Source organism: Pieris napi, chromosome 16 (assembly GCF_905475465.1).
Source record: "Pieris napi chromosome 16, ilPieNapi1.2, whole genome shotgun sequence".
NCBI classification, from domain to species: domain Eukaryota; kingdom Metazoa; phylum Arthropoda; class Insecta; order Lepidoptera; family Pieridae; genus Pieris; species Pieris napi.
Window position 1 is genome coordinate 9,887,723 of NC_062249.1, and position 21,311 is coordinate 9,909,033.

A 21,311-nucleotide genomic window follows, 5' to 3' on the forward strand; every position below is an offset into this window, starting at 1 on the left:
GTTGAAAGAAAGCTAGTTTGATAGAAGTATTACGATTGACATTAAAAACATTGATAAATCTATTTTTTTTTTCAAATTATAGTTTTTCTTTTCAAGTTAGTGAATAATCAAATTCAGAAACAAAATGCTAAGTCAGACTACGCACGTCAGAATTGTATATTGACATTCGGGAGTCAAAGATCGCGCTACGTCAATCTCACCCACAGATTACCACTTTTTTTTATTGAGGAGAAAATGTGCTTACGCGGCGCCAGGGATGTTGAGCTTGATGCGGGTACTATGGGGCTGGGTCTCTCAAAGCCCTTTGCTATTCAGAGGGGTTGTGAGACCCTACCCACTAAAAACATCTCAGCCCTCCCTTAAAATGGGCACTGGGGACCCACAGATTACGAGTATGTTAGCCCAGTGTAAGCTTTATTCAACCTATCTTTGTAACATTAAACCAAATGCTGGAATAACTTTTTGTTACACTTTTTACAACGTTGTTATTGTAACCTCTCTTGATAACAAATTAGGTTAATTGATAGCTTTAGTTCGAGTGGAGTGTCATCGGAAACGGCTCTTGTAAATCTTGATAAGAAATAGAACACATATATACTGAATAAAACACTAATACACCAGTACATATTCAGAAATTTAGCTTGTAATATTGTATGTTCTTCTACTCGTGCCATCTCCTCTCGAAGGTTGGCGATCAACATGGCTACTTTAATTTTGGATGCCACGCTTCTGAAGAAACAATGAACAACATCTGGTGCTTTGACAAAAACAATGTCTAAGATTCTTCAACCAAGACGTGTGTCTGCGGCTAGGTCTCTTTTTACCTGCCACATTGCCTTGGATGATTAAGATCAAGTTTCCTTCTCTTAACCATCATAACTTCTTTGTTCTTCTGCATTCTGTCCAGAGCGACTGTCCAGACTTAATATTGTATATAGAATGCCATCCTCATCCGACAATGATATACTAACCAATTCGAAATTCTATACATACTTCAACCAAAATAATTTTAATGTTTTCATTTTTGCCTTAAGTATTTTTTTTGCCTTATATCAAATAATTATTTTAAGATAAGGTTTGCCATAGTCATAGCCAAAAAAGCGTAATTAGAAATTGTATTTATTAAATTAAAAAAATATTCTATAAAATTGAGTTTGTTATTCGATGTGTCCACACATAATTTCTCTTTCAGCATACACATATATTTTATTGTTAATTTAAATTTAATTTTTTGATGTTATAATTCTTTAGGCGCGTTATGAAAAATTAATGAGAGTGTAATTTTACGATGCACGCGCACCGTGACACAAAATTAACAGAATGAAGTTGCCCACGGGCCACGGAAGATGCTACGGCATTGGACATAATTTAAAATCAACATTCGGATAATAATAGAATTTATGTTACACTTAATGTAAGAGAATAATAATAAATATTTATTTATTTAATTATTCAAATGTAAACTGAACTTTATTGACTATAATGACTCCTTTTCCAGTCTTTGGTTATTTAATTGTAATTAATTATTTGCATGCAATCAAAAACTATTTTTAATAATGTCAAAGAAGTATAACTTCTTACGCGCGTACATAAGTACACTCACCCTTTTTTTATATTATTATTAAGTTTTTATTGCTGAAAATGACGCTTCTTACTGACAACTTAACGTAATTTTGCAAAAGCAACATGTCTATTTTGAGTGCAGGATGATGCACAGACCGACATGACGTAATCCACATTTGATGTCACATTAACCTGAATAGCTGAGCTTCGCGGTTTCTATTTCAGCTTTAGCTTTGCACATATCATTAAACTCTAGAGTCTAGATCCTTGAGTAAAGATAGCATTAATGTTAAATGCATTATATCTTTAAGCTCACATAAGATGAGCGCATTTTCTTGCTACGTTCATTTCTTTCTTCATTTGATTAAGAATTTTAATTTAATTTTATAACATCCAAGATTCACAAATCAGCCCGCCAGATGGCGCTGCAGTCGGTACTTTCATACTTTGCTTTACTAATCGCTTGAAATATCATGCAGGGTACAACGTCTGTCGGGTCCACTAGTTATTTATATAATAATTTGCGTATGAATTATTTAATGTCTAATTGATTTCATAATCAAATTTTTAAAATGCATTTTAAAGTGGATTGAAATACACCTTATCAGATAGGAATTACTGTATTTATATCTAAGCTATATGTGTAAATCGCCGATGATCCGAACCATCAAATACTTGTCTTCGATAGGTACAGGATTTGCGTTTGTTACCTTTGTGAGTTAATGGAGGGTGGCAGACCGGTTTCATTGCAGGTTTCCCACAATCCACGACTTGTGTAGTGAGATTATTAAAGCCCTTGACAAGAAGTACCGCATCCATCAATTTTAAGCTTTCTATTTAATTTTACGCTAGTTTAATTTTGCTGGAACCAATTCAAAGTAGATTGATACATCAGACAAGGGCGATGCGGCTGATATTATTAGATGGTACGAGATCTAGACCTAAGAAAAAATAATATAATTAAGTTATGACACGTGATCATTTTTTGTTTTGATCGATTTCGGTGACAATATCTTTATACGCGATCAATAACGAAGTTATATTGCAGCGACAAAGATTGACTGTATTTTACACAAATGGCCATATTGAAAATATATCGACTTCTATATATAAATTAATTGCTGTTCGTTTGTCTCGCTAAAACTCGAGAATGGCTCGACCGATTTGGCTAATTTAAAAATATCTCTGGAAATTCAGGGTAGCGGTATAATATATAATAAAAAGAAAAACAGATTTTTATTTACTCTATAAGCATCTTAAGTTTGTTATTAAAGTCTTAAACCGATTTTAATCCATTGTATGTTGGTCTTCAAATTGATTCGAGAATCGTTTAGATTTACAATTAGATGGTTTTTATTTAAGTTTTTAAAGAACTTCTGTGGGGTCCGCTAGTACTACTATGGTACTTTCATTCACTTTTAAAATTATCTTTTGTTATAGTACTCCGGCGTATAGAAGTATCGGCGAACAATGGACGTGTAACTTTATACCTGGGCTCACGAAATGAAGATACCTCAAGAGGGGGACACCAGTGCTACAAGATACACGCAGTGGGACCCAAAGCAAAGACCAAACCTGCCTACGCCAAGATACTTGATTATTATCGCCCCGAAAACAATGATATACAAGTAAGTCTAAATAATAGTATTTGATTGACGCAACAAGGGTCATGAAACCTAATAAACATTTATAATTTACTTATATCAGCTGTACTATAATTTTTATAACTTATTAGGCGCTTACGTAAAAAAGATTTCTATGAAGTGCTAGTCCTAGTTTACTTACTTATTTACCGTTTCATTTGTAAAGTACAACAAGAAAAAAACATAGCAAAATCTATTGATTAAAAAGTGAAGTCTTCATGCTGCGATTGGTCCTCGCAACGCAGTGACTTCAAATTCGCAAATTTAATAATCGTTATTAACAAAATACTGGCTATACTTTAATAATACTTTAAATTTCGTATCTAATTAAAATCCACATTCTTATTTTAGATGTACACAATCCCTGAAGAATGCCGATCCAGGATTAGTGATGATACCAAAGACATGTTACTATCGGAGAATATATTTAACAAAGCACGATCTATAAATGGAGATATCTTGATAAACTACGACTTTTCCTTCGAAGATATACCAGAAGGCTTCCCACTGGAAGATCCCCTTTACGACAATTTAACACAAAGAAAAAAAGACGAAAACAGTAACATAACAATCGACAGTGAAAATGAGATATTGGGAGCTCATGATTTAAAATACCAGAAAAAGTACACGGAAGATACACATGATAAGATCAATGAAGAAACTTTAACAAACAATGACAGCATTAATGTTCCAACTAATATGAAAATAGATACAAATAAGGGAAGAAATATTGAAAGCAAACGGGACTTATTCGACTATAATAGTCCCGAAACGGAACCGCACAACATCGAGCGATTTAATATTGATAACCAAACTGATAATAATGAAAATAAAGGCATAGCAGAAGGAATAAATGTTATGTATAACGATGGTATTGCTTCAAATGAATCTGACAAACACAATACACAAGATTCAGAAATAAAACAAGACAATTCAAATATAAAACAAAATGCGCATTTTGAAGCGATAAAATCAGAACAAGAAACAACTTCAGGTTCTGAATTCAATGAAGACAGCAACAAAGAAACTGATCCGTTTTCAAATTTCCACGTAATCGATTCGGAGAAAGATTTGGATGTTCCTACTGGAATTGAAGGACCAGTGCCCTCAATAGTACTACCGCCGGATAACTTTTTTGCAAATTCTGGTAAGTACTTGTTTGTATATATAAATATAATTGCCGCAAATGATATTTATGTAAACGTATTTAAATTTAATCTCTAAGAGACAATATTCTAGAGTCGTAGTAATTATATCGGATTACTATAAATAGCCAATGAAATACCTGTGGCTGCAGAGGAAAGCTAACAAGTGTCCGTATGACAGGAAATTCAAACTCCTTAATATACCGTTCTCCTACCTTTACAATTGAAATATATCCATAGTTATTCCAAATAAATATTATAAACTGTATTATTTTAGCTTATATTACGCGAACTATAACATATAATATTTTGAAGGAACTGGCTGCCGACCAATAAATTAGAAACACTCGGTTCACTAAGACTTTTTTTTTCAGGCCCATATCCGCAGGTTGAACAAAGACGTAAGCTATACTCAACGCCAACGTATTTTATTCACCCGTATTATAATCATCAATATTATAGAAATATAAGGACGATATAATTTAAGTTAACGAAGACTGATTTCCTTATTTTGTAACATAATTAAGGTAAACTAATTATAAATTAAAACTATTTATTGTATGTAGGCACAAGACAGCAAGGGTTGGCTGTGAATAAAAAATATTTTTAAAAATGTTATTATTTACAATATCCCTACACTTTCTTATTTATGATTTGAGTACTTCAAAGAGATAAGGTTTCTGAATTTTCATTATCTTAATCTCTTAGTAATCGATATTTTTAAAAATGTGACTAATACAAATATGGACAAGTTATTTATCGTTCTTTGTTTATTAAATATTTATCAACAAAGTCAATTAAACATTAATTAAATTAGTTGGATGTCATTTTAAACTAAACCACAAAAGAAAATTCTTTGAAAAGAGACATTTTGCTGAATGTAAGAAGTCGACAATTTTGTTTTGTCTAATTAACAAAATGATTTTCATGGTTTACGCAATCTAAGTTGGAGACATGAGCTAATGGTACAATGACCTTTGTCTGTCAAAAAATTTATTTTATTTTATTTTGACTCTGAATAATTGACTACATAAAGTTATTGTCTTAAACATAGAGTTGTTTTCATCTTATTTTAAATATGGACCATCAGATCGAATCCTTAAAAAGCGGAATACCTAACTGCCATCAATTATTATTAACGACAAGAACAAATTGATAAAGGTTGACGTCCGGTAAAGCGTGCAACATTCGAAGGGCGACTGTGACTCATCCGCATTGCCTTGAATCACGCAACATGCATCGGACATTACATAAACCAGCAGTAAAATGTTTAATAGATAGTTAAAAAATAATTTAAGTCAAATTTGCATTTTGAAACATATATACATACATACATATAAATAGAACATTGATTGTCAACTATTGTCATCATATTCATGTTAATTGCATTTAGGAAATAATACATTATTACTAAAGTTAGTAAGAAACTTAAAATTTATTTTAGGTTTTCCTTCCTGCCAATATGAGATGGTTTAATAAAAGTAATATCTTTTTGAATTGATCTAACTTTGCTAATAGTAAAGAAAACAATGTCTTAGCAACATTTTATATATACTTTTATTCAAATTAATTAAATCATACAATACAGAATACTTGAATTTTAATGTTTTTTTTTTAAATTAAAATAATTATTAATTGGGAGTTATATTGTTACTTATAAAAAAATGCTTTCAATCACTCTCAATGACAATTTATGGACATAATTTTACCCAGTGTATTTGAGCAACCATTGTAGGCATAATTTTCAAAGACAATATATTGTGCTCTCTGCCCATAAACTTGCATTAAAGCTACATGGACAATTAAAATTAACTATAATTAAATGCACCATTAGAAACCTTTTCATGTTTGGCTGACAGCGCACATATCATATGCAAGCAATATCAAATAATACTCTCCTCTGATGGATGGATTTTGAAACTGATGTACTGAAGAAAAAACTTATAATTTTTAATTGACATTCATTTACCAAAGAAATTTCAGACATTGCTTACACAAACCATTTGTAGACAAAAACAACTGAATGAAGGCTGTGCTATGGTACTGCATAAACTCTAGGAGGTTACTAATTACAATGTACAATCTTTCTATAATCTCTGCTATTGAAAACTCAAAACTGTGATGGACTCTATTGGGAACAGCACATGAAGCTGGCAATAATTAAATACTCATTATTCTTCCATACTGAGAGTAACAAAATGCAATAAAATTTAACAGTTTACAATAGCGATTCTCTATATCATAGATAAATATGCACCGGGGATGCGCCCCTCGGAGCCAGTAAACATTTGAACAAGATTTTCTCTTATATGAATATGTACAGAGGCATGGACCACGCTGCAACTCAGAGCGCAGCGGCGAGACATCATTGGCTCTTCAGCTCCTTACCAATCGTGTATGACACCAAGCGCGCCCAATCAATCTTACTGCGTGTTACTGGAAGCTGTCGTCGCAATGCCTTAAATGTTGTGTCGCTCATAGTCTTGTAATTATCCGATATTGCTGTCTGGTAGGCATTTTCCGCATCACAGACAAGTCTTACGAACTCTTTCGCAGTGGCTACTTCACCTGTCGCTACGAGAGGTGCACGGACCTCTTTTGAACTAACCAACTGTACATTACCATCCTCATAGTAATGTACTTGCACTCGTAGCATACCACGCAGTTCGGCTGCACCACTGCCCACCGTTATCGACCAGACAGATCTCCACCGCCCGTTCCAATAGTTTTTAGGCTGGAACTGGTGGTCTTCGATACAAGCAACAAGCGAAACCGATCCAGACTCTAATGCTCGTCCCACGACTAAACTAGCGCCGTGTTTGTAGTGCTCAGCGACGTAATTGGTCAACTCTACATCTAGAGCGGCCCGCCAGGGCTCCGCCACCTTGTCAGGTTCATATGGCTCGTATTCTGACGCATCCTTTCGTAGGTGATCGTATTTAAAGGACCGCTTTGAACGAGGGTCAAAGAATCGACCACCACCAAGCTCATTATGGTCTGTAATAAGCGTATGAAGTTCGGAGCCTTCAAGACGCACGGGTGTGAGTTGATCCTTGTTGTATTGCGAAAAAGCACCACTCGCACCCTCCTTGAGCAATGTGTCGTTATTCAATAATACTCTCACATCGTTGAACACTTCATTGAATTCACCCGGAGGAGAATGTAAAATAAAATCCGACACAATTCTAACTTTTTCCTGATCCGATATCACTTCGTCACCCTCCGCCGCCATTTTTGATTTTGGTACTTTTAAGTTTTTGACACTTCAATTTAACTTCGACAAATTGCGACATTCATGGGACATGGACATCACGACAATTGACAACAAGCATGTCGCTTAGAGACTGCAACATCTATAAGATGATAAGATGACAGATAAAAACAACTAAGAGATTTGAAAATACATAATACAAAACCTAGTGATTCAAATCTGAAAAAACCTTTACTTAAACAAAATTGTGAGAAAAAAACATGTATTCGAAAAATAGATTTCAATAAACTAACTTTAAATTAATGAATTTGTCAAAACCAACATGTTTTCATGGAATATAAATTATTACCAGTACATAATATAGGGTTGCCAACGTCTTCACACACCACAGCGCCGACGTTAACAATTGAAACTTAGTTTAAGCTCTTGCTTTTCATTACTATTAAAGTAAAAAGAGTGAAGAAAAACTTCTGGGGCCAACAGAGGAAAAGATACTTTAACTTTACGATGGCCACTTTTTCAGGGTGTCAGTTGTCAAATGTCAAACTACAAACGTAAATTCTTAATATAATTTCCTATGTAGCCATTGATGAAGAAGTTGTGTAACTGAAAATAAAATCATTGTACTTTTTAATTGTTAACACCTTAATTTTGATATGTCTTTGCTAACTTATAAATATTACGATACGCCGGAAGGCCAGGATATATTCAAAAAAACCTTAGTGACGACAAAATATGCAATCCTAGCAAGTTTACCTGTAGCTACTTTTGATGTGCTCCTCTATTCCCACCCCAAGGGAATCTTCCAGACTGTCATGCGGTATGGATTTTATCTTGGACCAGCGATTAGCATGGCAACAGCTTTTACTTTAACAACCAATATTGCTCAGAATGTAAGAGGTAGGTATCATAATATTCTATTAATTCCTACACTTGTTCAGTTATTACTTCTTGTTTAATCTGTTCTCTTTATGAAACCATTTTATAATCTAGAAGATTCAAAGCCTTGATACTGTTTAATACTGAATGCTATCAAAGCTATTGTTTATTAAGGACTACATTAACTCTTCAGGTAAAAATGACGAGTTCAACTACTTCTTGGGTGGAGCAGCTGCTGGAGCAGTATATGCTTCTGTGCGTAGACAGCCAGTTATTGCTGTACCTGCAGCTATCGTTCTAGGAGCTTGCGGTATAGTGAAGAAAATTGGTATAGACAATAACTTCACCTTCTTCCCTAAGCTGCATTCAGGGAAAGAATCTATAAACTCAGTAAGGAGAGATTGGACCTTTGTTAAAGATATAGATGAATTAAAGAATTGGGAAAAAGGTAATTAATCTTGCGTATTGTTATAGAGTATTATTATAATTAGAAGTGGTTGGTATTGACTTCTATTTCAGTTAGCCAGATATTAAGTTTGGAATTGGTTTCATACCTAGGTTAATAAAAAAATGATTCCAGTTGGTAATTCACACACAATAGATTACAGAGTCAGTAATTGTTTTGTGCAATTAACTATTTTTCTTCTATTTAAAATCTAATAAACAATTTCCCCAAAGTCACTTCACACAATTTCAAGTATACAGACTACTTAAGTTAATTCACTGAAATAGAGCTTAGAACATAAATTTTCTTAGTGCTAGTTTTTTCTTGCAAAAGAGAAACTAACTAACTTTCTTTTTCAGGATCCAATTAAATACCACAATGTTATGCAGGAAGTAGTGTACAGTAAAATATTATTTAAGTTATAATAAATGATCATATTTAGCTCTTCTTTATTGTATGATTACTTCAGTTGTTGCAAAATAAAAGAATTTTTTTGTTTTCAATTTATTATTACATCTAGTAAAAACAATATAACTCCATAAGCAAACTACAACATAAAACCTAGTAAAATTAACTTAATATTAGTCAAAAACTGTGCAAATAATAAAAATTCTTACAATAAAATATTTGAAAAGGAATGTTAGAGTGTATAAAAGTCCTCCCTTTTCATTCAACAGATGGCGAGCTTAATATTTTCAACTGGAAACAAACATAAATTCTGAAAGCATAGACTATATAAAAAGCAATGAGCATAGACAATGAAAACAGCTTAAATGCAATTATTTTAACATGTCAATGTAGGATATTTTGAAACCTCAACAACATATTTATTACTACAACTATATTTGAATACCATCATTAAGAACATCAAATTTAAAAACAAATCTTGGGGACGGATGGGTTTATAATTCAGAATGTGAAGCAAAGACAAAATTTATAGAAAATGACATTCAATACTCTTAGTTCTAAGGGTCTGTTTCACAATGTATGGATAAAGTACCAAATAGCTATGCAACACATAAATTATTTGGAAGATAAATTGTGCTATTTGACATTCATCGGACTCATAACTTATGGTGGACTTTATGTGACGAATAGCGCTATGTGACAGTCGTGAAACGCAACAATAGTGTTTATCCTACCAATAAGTAATAAATAGCTAATTTGGAACTTATATAGAACTTATCCGTACATTGTGAAACAGACACTAAATATACATTTAAAAATTTGGCAAACAGACACACAATATGTCACTGTAATTAAATTATTGTATTAATTTAAGTTTAACAAGCGTCAATATAACATGTAAAATTTTAAGCTATGAAAAATTTGGCACATAATGAAATACCAATTGTTCAAAAATTCAGGATAAATGTGTTTAGCTAATTAAAACACACTATTATTGCTAAATAATGTGCTAAGGACTCCAAAAAGTATCTATTTCAAATAATATATTCAAGTATACGAATTTGTCTTGTATATGAGCAAAAGATGTGCTAAAAAAGTAACAAGCTCACAAAGTACAGTTAAGTCACAGCTAATAATATGTAAACCATTTTTAAATCTCATTTCATTTCAGAGGCCAGTTATTCGCTTAAGTGCTTTGCAAACTGAAACTCTTAAGGAAAGCAAAATTGTCTGCATTATTAGAAACAAATTAATTACTTTAGTAATATTTTAAGTAAAAAAACATGACGCTCTCAAAGTACATAAGCGACATCTATCTTTGGGATTGAGTTATCACTATTTCAGTCACTGAGTCCTCAGCACGGCTAATATCTTCTCACTTTTCCTTTGTCTTTTCATCCTCTTCTTCATCACTCAATTCCTCTTCAATCTCTTCTACCTCTAACTCTTCTTCCAGCTCTTCATCTGAAAGTTCTTCTTTCTGAAATTTTAAAAATTTAATTGTATTTCACAAATCACTTAAATTGAGACTATAGTCCGGTCAATTTAGACATCCAAGGTTGCAATAATTCGCACTTGGCTGAATATTGGTAGGATTGCTTAATACACTATTATAAAGGAAATGTGAAAAGTCCTCATCGATCCGGCACGTGCAAAAAAATTTACTCCGGGTCAAAGATCACAAAAATGGGTTTTTCGCGATTTTCCGCAAAATGGTAAGTTTTATCATAAAATTAGTTTCGATAAAAATTGTAGATCAGATAATTATCTATAAAAAATGTCTAAATTTTTTTTTCCTAAGAGCCACCGTTTTTGAGATATCACGATTCAAAAAGTTGAAAGAGTTGTAATCGTCCTATGTATATTGTATACGTGGTGTAAATCGCGAAAAACCCATTTTTGTGATCTTTGACCCGGAGTAAATTTTTTTGCACGTGCCGGATCGATGAGGACTTTTCACATTTCCTTTATAATAGTGTATTAAGCAATCCTACCAATATTCAGCCAAGTGCGAATTATTGTAACCTTACCCCTATTTTTTACTCTAATTTGACCGGATTACTAGTCAATTGTGACATTATTAAACAAGTTTTTGGAGATATTTACAAAAATCATAAATTTATTCATGTTTAAATTTTTTCAAGTTTCACATTGCCAGAAGGCTCACAAGCGTTGCCAGCCTATTAAAAATTGATACGCTCTTTTCTTGAAGGACCCTATGTCTATAGTCTTGAGTGGTTAAATAAATATTATAATGATCTAATAATTATATTAATTATTGCATTGCATCATGATTGGTAAAGTCAACAACAGTCAGTTTTGGACTCAAGACTTAATTATACAGACCTCTGCCAGGGGTTGTGTCATGGCGCTTGCTGTTGTGAATTCATCCAATGTCGATTCTGAAAATTTAAGAGACGAAAAACGACATTAGTTATTAAACGTAGCTAACTCAACTGTGAGGTTGAGCGTTGCAATGTCCACTTGTTCCGTTAATATAGTGATGAATTTGAAAGACTATATGAGTCAGGCAAGTCATACTCTAAAGAAAAATTAGCAAAACATAAATGCTATGAGGATAACATCGATAACTATTGTATGATCCAACTTTAACAACTAAATTCAAGATTATAACTATTATTTCTTATATAATCGGAATTGACAAATTTTAAAACAGATGGAAGCGAAAGTCCTACTGCGCAGATATTAGAAAACAACACTTACCGGGATCTCTTTCAGGAGTGTCTCGCGGGGCGTCTTGTATCAGTGATAAAGTCATCTTACCACTTACCACCAACTGTAAAAACAATTATTTAGATAAATATCTAATGGTAATAATTACATTTAGAAAAAATCACCTTTAATACTATTCCACTATCTTTATTTACAGATTTTCCAGACACATTAAAATGATATCAAGGGCAATTTCGTGGAACATTAAGGTCCATTTTCTAACTTATGTCTCAGCTATATCTAGCACTGACAATAATTAGTGATTTAAGAAAAAAATATTTACGATATAATATGTCAATTATCAAAGATAGACATAATGTGATATTGCGAAATTTTAGGGAAAATTTGAAGATTTTTTTTCTGACGAAAACACGATTTTAACCGTTTTCAACATTTTAAAGGAATAAAGTTTTCATTTAAACTCCGCTAGAATTAGTAGAAGCGTGATTTTACATAACATTTCTCCTTCGATAAATTGCCCATTCTAATATAAAAATATTCGACATATAATATATTTATAGATAAATAAGCCTGCACGTACCGGTGCGTTCTTCATGGGTTTCTGTGTGTGCGCACGATCCTCAAAGTCAGTTATGAGCACTCGGGACTGCTGCGGGATCTCCGTCTCCAAGAATATAGATTTCACTTCTTCAGCCTGGTGTTCTTGCTGTAAATTATTTTTTATTAAATACGGGGCGAACATGCCTGCGGATCGGCCATAAAAAGGCTACTAAGGCAGCCTATAGACACCAAATTTATTAGTAAAGCATCCATCACGGTATGTAAGGGAGTACGCTATTTTTTTTTAATATCTGAAGGTCGTATCTCAATGGATATACCTCCACAGTTTCCCGCGTTCTCCGCGCAACGGGAAATGTGTTAAAGCGAACTCTGGAAGATTTCCAGCCATCAAAGTCCCCCAATGAAAAAAATTAATACAATTTTTTTTGTTAAATAGTTTTCTGTCTAAATGTCGAATTCTCTCAATAACCATGATTGGTGAAGAGCCGAAATCTCAAGTTTAATGTAATTAAGTTGCGTTTATATCATATAAAGTTTCGAGTTTAATCGAAAATAAATTGAAACGAGAGTTGAAACGAAAGTTCGTATTCATATACGTCTCATTAGCATAAGGAAAATTCTAATTGATACTGCTATGTTATAGTGTTTTTCTTAGCGGATCTTTAATTTTATCTGCCATAACAATCAATTATTTTAAAATCAGTAAATATCGAACTTACCTTTGTTACTTTTGTAGTCTTGTATGAATGAGTAGGGAAATTTAATTAACACTCAACTAGCAAACAAACACTTCTAGTGATTACAATACATAATGTGGAAAATTAGTAGGAAAAACATGTTAATACTAAATGATACTACTGAGTACTAAAGAAAATTTAATGGTGAAAAAGAAGAGACATTGAGAATTTAAAATTATTTGAATCAGTATTATTCATACAATTGGACTATTTAACTCTAGTTAAAACCGACAGTAAAAAAGATATTATTTTTGGATTTGTATTGTGTAAGTGTATTTAAAAAATAAATCGAAAGCAAAAGTAATATCAAGATAATGTTTTGAATCAAGTATCTTTAACTTAGTTAACAGTTCAAGTTTCATTAAAATTGGTTTAGTATTTTTCTAGATGTGTGATGATATAGTGACCTAGCTAAATAATATTGACATGAATTTTCTAATACATGTCGGTTTAATTTTTTGTATACTAATTTGAATAACTGTAACAATGAAGTCCAATCGTAAGGCTTCTTAATAGAGTAGAAAATCTGATATTTCCAAATTAATCGTATAATATTTGTACGATATGGACAGTATATTGAGGTCTCACCGGAGGTTTCGGGGGTGCGATGGGTCTTTCCCCCGCCCATGTGCTGCCATCTACCGCATGAGCTGTTACCTCCATACCTAATACCTATAACATTATATAATAAATCTAACTTTTGTATTGGATAAATGGATCTGAGGAAACAAAAAGCATTTTCATACTGGGTTTCATACTATTTATTTATCTTTAAGGTACTTACTTTGACAGCCGAGCCCTCGTTATCTTCATTCTTAGGTGAATCTTCCTTTAGCGCTTCAGCTAAAAGTTCTGGCGTAGATGGTCCATCTTTAGTAGCAACCTCCCTTTCCTCTTTGAGAAAATCTTCCGTTGATTTTACTGTATTGGACTCCTTTAAATTTTCTAGAACTAAATCATTTTTACCACTTTCGTTCACCACCATGTCATTTTCTTTAGACAGTTTTTCTTCAATAGCTATTGGAATGGCATCTGAAAGAGATTTAATTGGCTCTGGGGTGAGTTCTTTAGTACCTAAGATGATTAACTCTTCGTCAGATGACTCTTTGGATGATTGTGTAAATTTAGGATCAATGGAGTCAATTTTGGTCAGGGATTCATGATCAGGTGTGATACATGCTTCGGGTTCTGGTGATATAGAGACCTCCCTTTCTTCCTGGTTTAGAAGTTCAGGAATGGCATCTTCCTCTGAGGAAGATTCGTAGAGTTCTTTTAATTCTTTTTCTAAGGATGAATCTTTTATAAAGAATTCATTTTCTTCCGTCTGTTCCTTTTCATCCATTAACTCGTTTGGCTCTTTTGGATAAAGCGGTTTTGCATTGGAAGACTCTTTATCTTCAAAAGATAATTGTTTTGGTAATGATTCGCTTTCGACTATGTTGGAAGATTTAGGATATGGTTCTGTTTGGTCAAGATGGGTGTCTAAAGACTTTATAGATGAGTCCTCCAACTTCAACGACTCATCGATACCATCCAGTGTTTCTGGGGGACTTTGTTCAGATTCTACAGATGAATCTTTTTGTTCTTTAGGAGATTCCTCTAATTTAGTTGAAATATCGTTATGTTCTGGGGACGACTCTTTAAGATCTTCGAAAGTATTTTTAAACTCTGAAGATTGGTCGACGGACGTCTCAGGTTCAGGGTGAGTTTCTGTTTGATATAAGGATAGGTCTTGTTGGATAGGGATTGTTTCTTTTAGTTCCGATGAGTTATTATTATTTTCTTTTGAATATTCATTTTCTTTTTGAATTGCAGATTCATTGGATTCAGGCGATAATTCTTTTCGTTCTGTAGAAGTTTCGAATTCATTAATGATTTCCTCTGAGGCTTCAGTTACGGTAGGATTATGTTCTATGTCTGTTTCGGACTGTTCTTTCTGATTAACATTTTCTTTTATTTTAACAGTTTCTTCTTGTATGGTTGTAAGGTTTTTATTGGATGTGTGTTCTTGTGTATTATGAACGGGGTGCGACTCAGGGGATGATTCCTTACATTCTGATAAATTTTGCTTGCACTGCGCCGAATCTGTTTGTTTCTTTGGCTCTTGATATTCGCTGGTCACAATTTGAACTGGACCTGTATTTAATAGAATTGTTCCATTTGTGTATGGGCGTGTTTGGCTATCCTGGGATTCCTGGAATTTCCACAATACATTATTAATCTTGTGTAAAGTTTTTGAAGAGAGTTTATTTTGATTAGTAAATAATATAAAATTCAGATATTGAACACATATTGAGCATCTACTTAGTTTCAACAACTACAAGTATTCAAACAGTCTAAAGCTAGATAAAGAAATCAAAAACATAAGTGTCTTAGACACACATCACGCTAACTAAATCTTAACTACTTAACTCTACGACAAGGCAGAACAAGCAAGTACTGATTACTAAGTAGCGAACACTTTGACAAATCTTTTTATTGTTATTTTTATTTGAAAGAGTTAAGGTTAAATCGGGCGAGGTAGCATCGTAAACAGACAGATGGTAGACGATTAACACCACAGAAAAGAATTTAAAAACAATGGAGTGATGAAAAAAATATTTCGACGCAAGATGAAGAAATAAGGTATACCTCAGGGTAACTGTCTCGGACACAAACATTAACTTATTCATATAATTGTTAAGAATAAAAACATAAATGACTGCAAAAAGCATAAAATGGCTGATGAAAGGGGTAAACATAAAAAAGGAGATGCGTCAACACATATCCACGTCATGCAAGACCTGTCTTTGCTGGCTCGCTTCCATCTGCTGTTGCACCTCCGCTACCAGGCCAGATATGGCCGTGACAACTGTGACCAATAATTCGGACATGAGCATTCAAAAATAAAACTTCTACCGCACGTTACGTCTAGGTTGTATGCATTTGCAGATACAGATTTTCAACAAAAATTAAATCAATAAGCAATGAATTAAATTCATAAAAATCTTGTATAAAAGTAGTTAATGAATCTAAAGAATGGTTTAAGTACATTACTACTTAATTTATAAAGGTAGTCTTTATCTTGTTAATCAATTATTTATTTATTTACGTTTTCAATAATAAAGGCAAAAACGTAATTTATATCATGAAGGACATGTCTAAAATAATTGTTTCGTTGATTTAGCACGCTTGCATCCTGGAATGCGGCCAAAACTCGCTTTACGATATAATATTACCATTATTTGCGCATCATAAATCATACTTTCAATTAAAAAGTGAATTCTGTAAAAAACTATTATTAATATTACGTCTTAAAATAATGGTTACTGTTAATTGTGGGAGTTACGAAACCTTATTCGATTTCGGGGTACATATGCATTCCGACCATGTGCCTAAAAACCGCCATAACACATCGTTGACTGTTTTAGATAGGAGGTAGAAGGGAAATAATTAAATGAATACTGTATTGGCAAACATTAAAATAAGTTTCTATTAAATCCTGACTGATGTTTTGTCTATCGAAAATATTTAGGCTTTTACCAAAGAAAATAACACTTATAATTTCTATTCGATATCAGAGACATACACTCTTAATTTAAATAAGTATTAACTAATTTTTAATTCACATTCACAGTCAAAATCTGTTATAACGACATCGAAGGGTCTACACATATTTGGTCGTAAAGACCGATAGTCGTAACAGCAGATGACGTTGTTATTAAGTACCTAATACAATAGAATTCAGCCGGGACCTTTGATTTTGGTCACTGGTATGTTCTAAACGATGTCGTCGTAAACGGTTTTAACGGTATATGTTTATTATTTCCCTCCTCACCCCTTTGAACAAGCATTCAGAACCGTCACCATGCCTCAAGCATCTAAACGCCTAACCAACGAAAAATCACGCAACTCATTTCTAATATTGGACTTGGATCAATCATTCATACATTGGCAATAACTACAATTTCAAGTGTTAAATATAGACAAAATATAGGTTAACAAAATAGAATTAACAGAGGATCCAAGCCTTAGCCCGTAGCACGCAAAATATTGGAATCGATGATTTTTTGGATTACGTTGACGAAATTTCAACAGTAGGTATTTAAAGCCTAGATAATTTTCAAAGATAATATACAGATTATATTTAAAATTCAAAGACTTCTCTGTCTAAACAAATGCTAATTACGCAAAAATTATAAATTTCTATTGTGGATTACTTTCCTGAAATAAAAGACAGAACTATGGAGTTCTGATTTAGCTTATAACTTCGAGTTTTTTGGCGTCAATGATTACTTTAGACAGTATAGTAGTGTTGCAAAAGTATAGAAACAAAAGCTGAATAACCACGCATTATCCATATCTCATTCATATACGAAATCGTTTATATTTCATAACACCAAACGAGCTACTTTCGTATGCGTTAAATATAGAAATCGCCTAAATATTTACATCACAAACTGAATGAACTGATGGGAATTGATATTTGAATGAACTTCTAATTCTGAGCTAAAATACTCAATAACAATTTCTTAATTGTAACATGCTCGAAATCATCGACTCCAATATAAACATGCTAAGGGCGTACACACGAGAAAAGCGCATCGCTTTCCACCTAAGGCAGGTTTAGTACCGCATCGCGCTGTGCAAGCTGACCCATGATGCGTTGCATTGCGCGTTCTGTCTCCTCTAAACGCGCGCGCAGGGCCGCTATCTCGATATCTCCTGAATGCCAAACTCCTTTCAATAACCTTGTATGGGGAAAGCAGGGATTTCTATCTACAACTAACATTCTAGGGGCTAAGTTTAAAGTAACTTCTGTAAGGTCAATGTAGTGCCATTGGGATGTGTTAGGTATCCGGTATCTATAGACGCTAAAGTTAAACATTTTCAAGTGTATGTCACAATATTTGAAAAAGTCTGTATATTTTTGAAGTGAAACTTCTAATGCGACTTTCAACAAGGTTGCGTTAAACGTTTAACGCTCCTGGGGAGGGGAAATAGAAAGAGACAGAGCGAGAGTGAATGCGTGGTACTCGAACGCATGCGCGTAGTTTACCTGCAACGAGTAGCGTCAAATATTCGAATGCAAGAGGGAGAGAGAAAGAAAGATACACAAAGGTAGAAAGTAGGAGAGAGAGAAAGAGATTGAGTCGGTAGATCTAGATCTAGCTAGATCACATGCGCGTGGTATTGTTGCTATGTAGCGAAGTAAACAGTGTGAGCGTCGTGAAATTAGCTGAAATACTTATACAATATTGTTGTTCTATTTAAATTTTTATAAATTAAATAGAACGATAATGAATATTATTATTCATTATCGTTTCTTTTAAATTATAATTAAAAGATGCGATCAATTGTGAATTGTAAACTATGTTAATAAATTTTGTCATAAAGAAACAATATGATTTCACTAAAATTCAATTTCTACCCCTTCCTATTTTCATTTCCACATTACGAAGTTTCACTTCTTCCGCGCGGTCCCTCCACGCACTATATTTTTAATCAACGCGTGTAACATTCCTGCTTGTAGTTTATTTGCCTGTTTCGAAAATCGATTTAATCTGAGCCGAGGAAAAAATGGTACTAATTAAATATTTATCCGCATATAAAGCCCTTGCAAATGACCTAAATAAAATAATGAAATACTCACTCGTATCAGTTTCCTTGTGTCCTGAGAGCGTGTTAATTAAAATTGTGTAAATACAAACCATAATTATTTCTGATATGTCATATCACGTAGCGTATTTTATGGTTCTAATTAGGGAGCGTTCAAGTATTACGTAACGCAATTTGTGGGGGGGGGTTATTTAAACAAAGCGTTACGTAACATTTTTTATTTTAATTACAAAACTGGGGGATTAATTGGCAACCCTTTTCGTTTATGTTGTACGGGGAATCCCTTTATTGTGTTGTACGTTAATTTTATTTTTGCTTTCCTAAGTTTATGTTTCGGGGAACAGAAAAACGTTATGGTGCGTTACATGGGGGGGAGGGAGCTTCTAAAATCTTTAAAAATTGCTTTACGTAATACTTGAACGCTCCCTTACATAATGTAATGAAACATTAGAAGTCAAGACTTTTAGGTTCTAAATCATGAGCATACAACTGTGAATATGGAAGATAAACATCGTGGCTTACCTAGTTTATCAGGCGAAGTTCTAGAATCATCGCGGAACACTCGTCTTCTAAATTGAGGGTCCGGAGTGACTGGTTCGTATGGAATCGCGGTGCGTTTGAATATAATCTGAAGAATTAAACGAATTTTTATGTTTTACAACCGATAAAGCATAGTTCTTGATCAAAGACCACCGTGCTTTTATATGGGGGCAAAAAGGGGGGCTTTTTTTTGTAATAGGAGGAAAACAGGCAGTAGGCTAACTTGATGTTAAGTGATACCGCCGCCAATAGACACTCATATTGCCAGAAGGCTCGCAAGTGCGTTGCTGGCCTTTTAAGAATAAGCCTTCAGATTCGATCAGAAAATATAGTTTCACAAAATGTAGGTTTGATTCTCGGTGATTTCTCCATGCACGTATATAATAATAATATTAAAACTTCATTAATGACAGAAATATGGTTGTGACAAAATTGATCTAACGCTAGTCCCCACAGGGATCCCCTGTGTTGTGTGTAACTACAATTATTCCGTGGTATGTTTAAAACATTTTTTTTAAAGAAAAAGTAGTCTTAGTGTTACATCTAATCAAACAAAAGTCGTGTTAGATCTTAATTGTGTGTGAATGTATGAGTATATAAATGGGTGTGTGTGCGTATATCACTTGAGACTTGAGAGTGTGGTTGATGGTTAAGCGCATCGGTGTTAGTTTTTAAAACCTCACATATAACGCTTTAACAATATTTATGTGCCGAATATATGTACCGGAAGTATCAATTCCCGGTCTAATCGTGTCAAGGTCTGGTTTAATACAAAAATGTGGTCGCCACATGTTTATTCTTACCTTACTGAGCGTATACACGAAGAACACAATGATGCAGATGGTGTAGATGGGCATGACGAAGCCCATGGATGACTTGGGAGCAGTCACTGGTCCGCCTGGAGAACCAAGCGGTGGCCGCATGCCAGGAATTGGTGGAGGCTGTGGATTTAAAGAAAAAAACATTATTATTCTCTTACATTAGGTGTAACATAAATTATATTATTATTCGAATGTTGTTTTTAAATTATGTCCAATGCCGTAGCATCTTCCGTGGGCAACTTCATTTTGTCAATTTTTCGTCCTCACCTTTGAGACCAGTGAGGCATTAGTGACACATTATCAACTCTTACTTTACACTACACTAACACTATTTTTACCTTAAATAACACTTGCTATCGCAGCAGCATTTTCAAAAATGAGAAGAAATTGCCGTACTTATCAGTTTCGGAGATTCATAATCTCTCGTTTGTCAAAAGGTAATGAATATGAGATAGCGCTGTCCCGACTGATTCTTCACTTACCTTGTACACATTAGGTTTATCCATGTTCTAACAAGAAAAGCAACCAATAAATTATGATTAACGCGCGTTAGTCGATATGACGAACATCGAACTGAATTTAATTCATAAACACCGGTAGCTGTTTACGACGTCGTGGTTTGATGCTTTCCTGTTTTCTATAGACCTGGGTAAGCTTGCGACTAGTCGCATCGTTAACAAGGCATTATGTTATCTAAGGCCCTGAAATCTTTTAGCCTTATTGCAGCGTCTTTGTTTTTCTTTACTAGATGAAAAGGCTTTGCTTTAAGCAACTACTATTTATTTATTTAGAACGCTCGGAATACTGATAAATTTTGTACGAACAAACACGAAGAGAAAAAAAAAACGATTCCTAAATCTAAAAGAGAATTGATTTTATAGTGTGAGGGGAGCAACTGTGGATATCCAAACCTAGCACGTTCATCAGAATGCTCGATCTGGATATCGGTGAATTTTGGGCAAATGGGTTCTCTTGAAAGGTGGGACAAATGGGATGATGGGATGCCTGGTCTAAAGAGTACACGAAACTTAAATATAGCTAAAAGGGGCAATCAACCTGATTCTTA

The 21,311-nt window shown here is 33.7% G+C and overlaps 4 protein-coding genes across 15 annotated transcripts in view; 2 read left to right on the forward strand and 2 right to left on the reverse strand.

The window, feature by feature from the left end:
* LOC125057342 (pregnancy zone protein-like) overlaps window positions 1–4,964 on the forward strand; it is a 40,014-nt gene extending 35,050 nt beyond the window's left edge. Inside the window, exons 27-29 of the mRNA XM_047660990.1 lie at window positions 3,004–3,191; window positions 3,558–4,353; window positions 4,726–4,964. Of these exons, the coding sequence (XP_047516946.1) occupies window positions 3,004–3,191; window positions 3,558–4,353; window positions 4,726–4,832 (1,091 nt within the window). The 3' untranslated portion in view covers window positions 4,833–4,964. The remainder of the gene's footprint in view (window positions 1–3,003; window positions 3,192–3,557; window positions 4,354–4,725) is intronic.
* A 1,004-nt stretch (window positions 4,965–5,968) lies between these two features.
* On the reverse strand, window positions 5,969–7,622 carry LOC125057257 (F-actin-capping protein subunit alpha). Its single transcript, XM_047660837.1, has one exon. The coding sequence runs from the start codon at window positions 7,581–7,583 to the stop codon at window positions 6,717–6,719; it is 867 nt and encodes a 288-aa protein (XP_047516793.1). The 5' UTR covers window positions 7,584–7,622; the 3' UTR covers window positions 5,969–6,716.
* Window positions 7,623–8,117: 495 nt separating this feature from the next.
* On the forward strand, window positions 8,118–9,384 carry LOC125057453 (NADH dehydrogenase [ubiquinone] 1 alpha subcomplex subunit 11). Its single transcript, XM_047661160.1, has 3 exons — window positions 8,118–8,462; window positions 8,635–8,889; window positions 9,246–9,384. Exons 1-3 carry the CDS (start codon window positions 8,219–8,221, stop codon window positions 9,254–9,256), a joined length of 510 nt encoding a protein of 169 aa, XP_047517116.1. The 5' UTR covers window positions 8,118–8,218; the 3' UTR covers window positions 9,257–9,384.
* A 713-nt stretch (window positions 9,385–10,097) lies between these two features.
* LOC125057451 (eukaryotic translation initiation factor 5B) overlaps window positions 10,098–21,311 on the reverse strand; it is a 40,662-nt gene continuing 29,448 nt past the window's right edge. For 7 of the 12 annotated variants that reach the window (XM_047661155.1, XM_047661157.1, XM_047661146.1 and 4 more), the window contains 10 exons: window positions 20,228–20,365; window positions 19,407–19,512; window positions 18,919–18,939; window positions 17,899–17,990; window positions 14,071–15,480; window positions 13,875–13,958; window positions 12,569–12,694; window positions 12,019–12,091; window positions 11,641–11,696; window positions 10,098–10,774 (listed from right to left, as the gene is read on the reverse strand). In XM_047661155.1, the coding sequence (XP_047517111.1) occupies window positions 10,670–10,774; window positions 11,641–11,696; window positions 12,019–12,091; window positions 12,569–12,694; window positions 13,875–13,958; window positions 14,071–15,480; window positions 17,899–17,990; window positions 18,919–18,939; window positions 19,407–19,512; window positions 20,228–20,365 (2,211 nt within the window). In that variant the 3' untranslated portion in view covers window positions 10,098–10,669. Of the gene's footprint in view, window positions 10,775–11,640; window positions 11,697–12,018; window positions 12,092–12,568; window positions 12,695–13,874; window positions 13,959–14,070; window positions 15,481–16,069; window positions 16,138–17,898; window positions 17,991–18,918; window positions 18,940–19,406; window positions 19,513–20,227; window positions 20,366–21,311 lie in introns of all 12 variants that reach the window. The other 5 variants (XM_047661158.1, XM_047661149.1, XM_047661154.1 and 2 more) reach the window with 5 other exon arrangements.

Coding starts and splice junctions, on each gene's coding strand:
- LOC125057453 (XM_047661160.1), top strand. CDS start 8,219: ATGTCTTTGCTAACTTATAAATATTACGATACGCCGGAAGGCCAGGAT. Junction 8,463..8,634: donor TATTGCTCAGAATGTAAGAG/GTAGGTATCATA, acceptor TTAACTCTTCAG/GTAAAAATGACGAGTTCAAC.
- LOC125057257 (XM_047660837.1), bottom strand. CDS start 7,583: ATGGCGGCGGAGGGTGACGAAGTGATATCGGATCAGGAAAAAGTTAGA.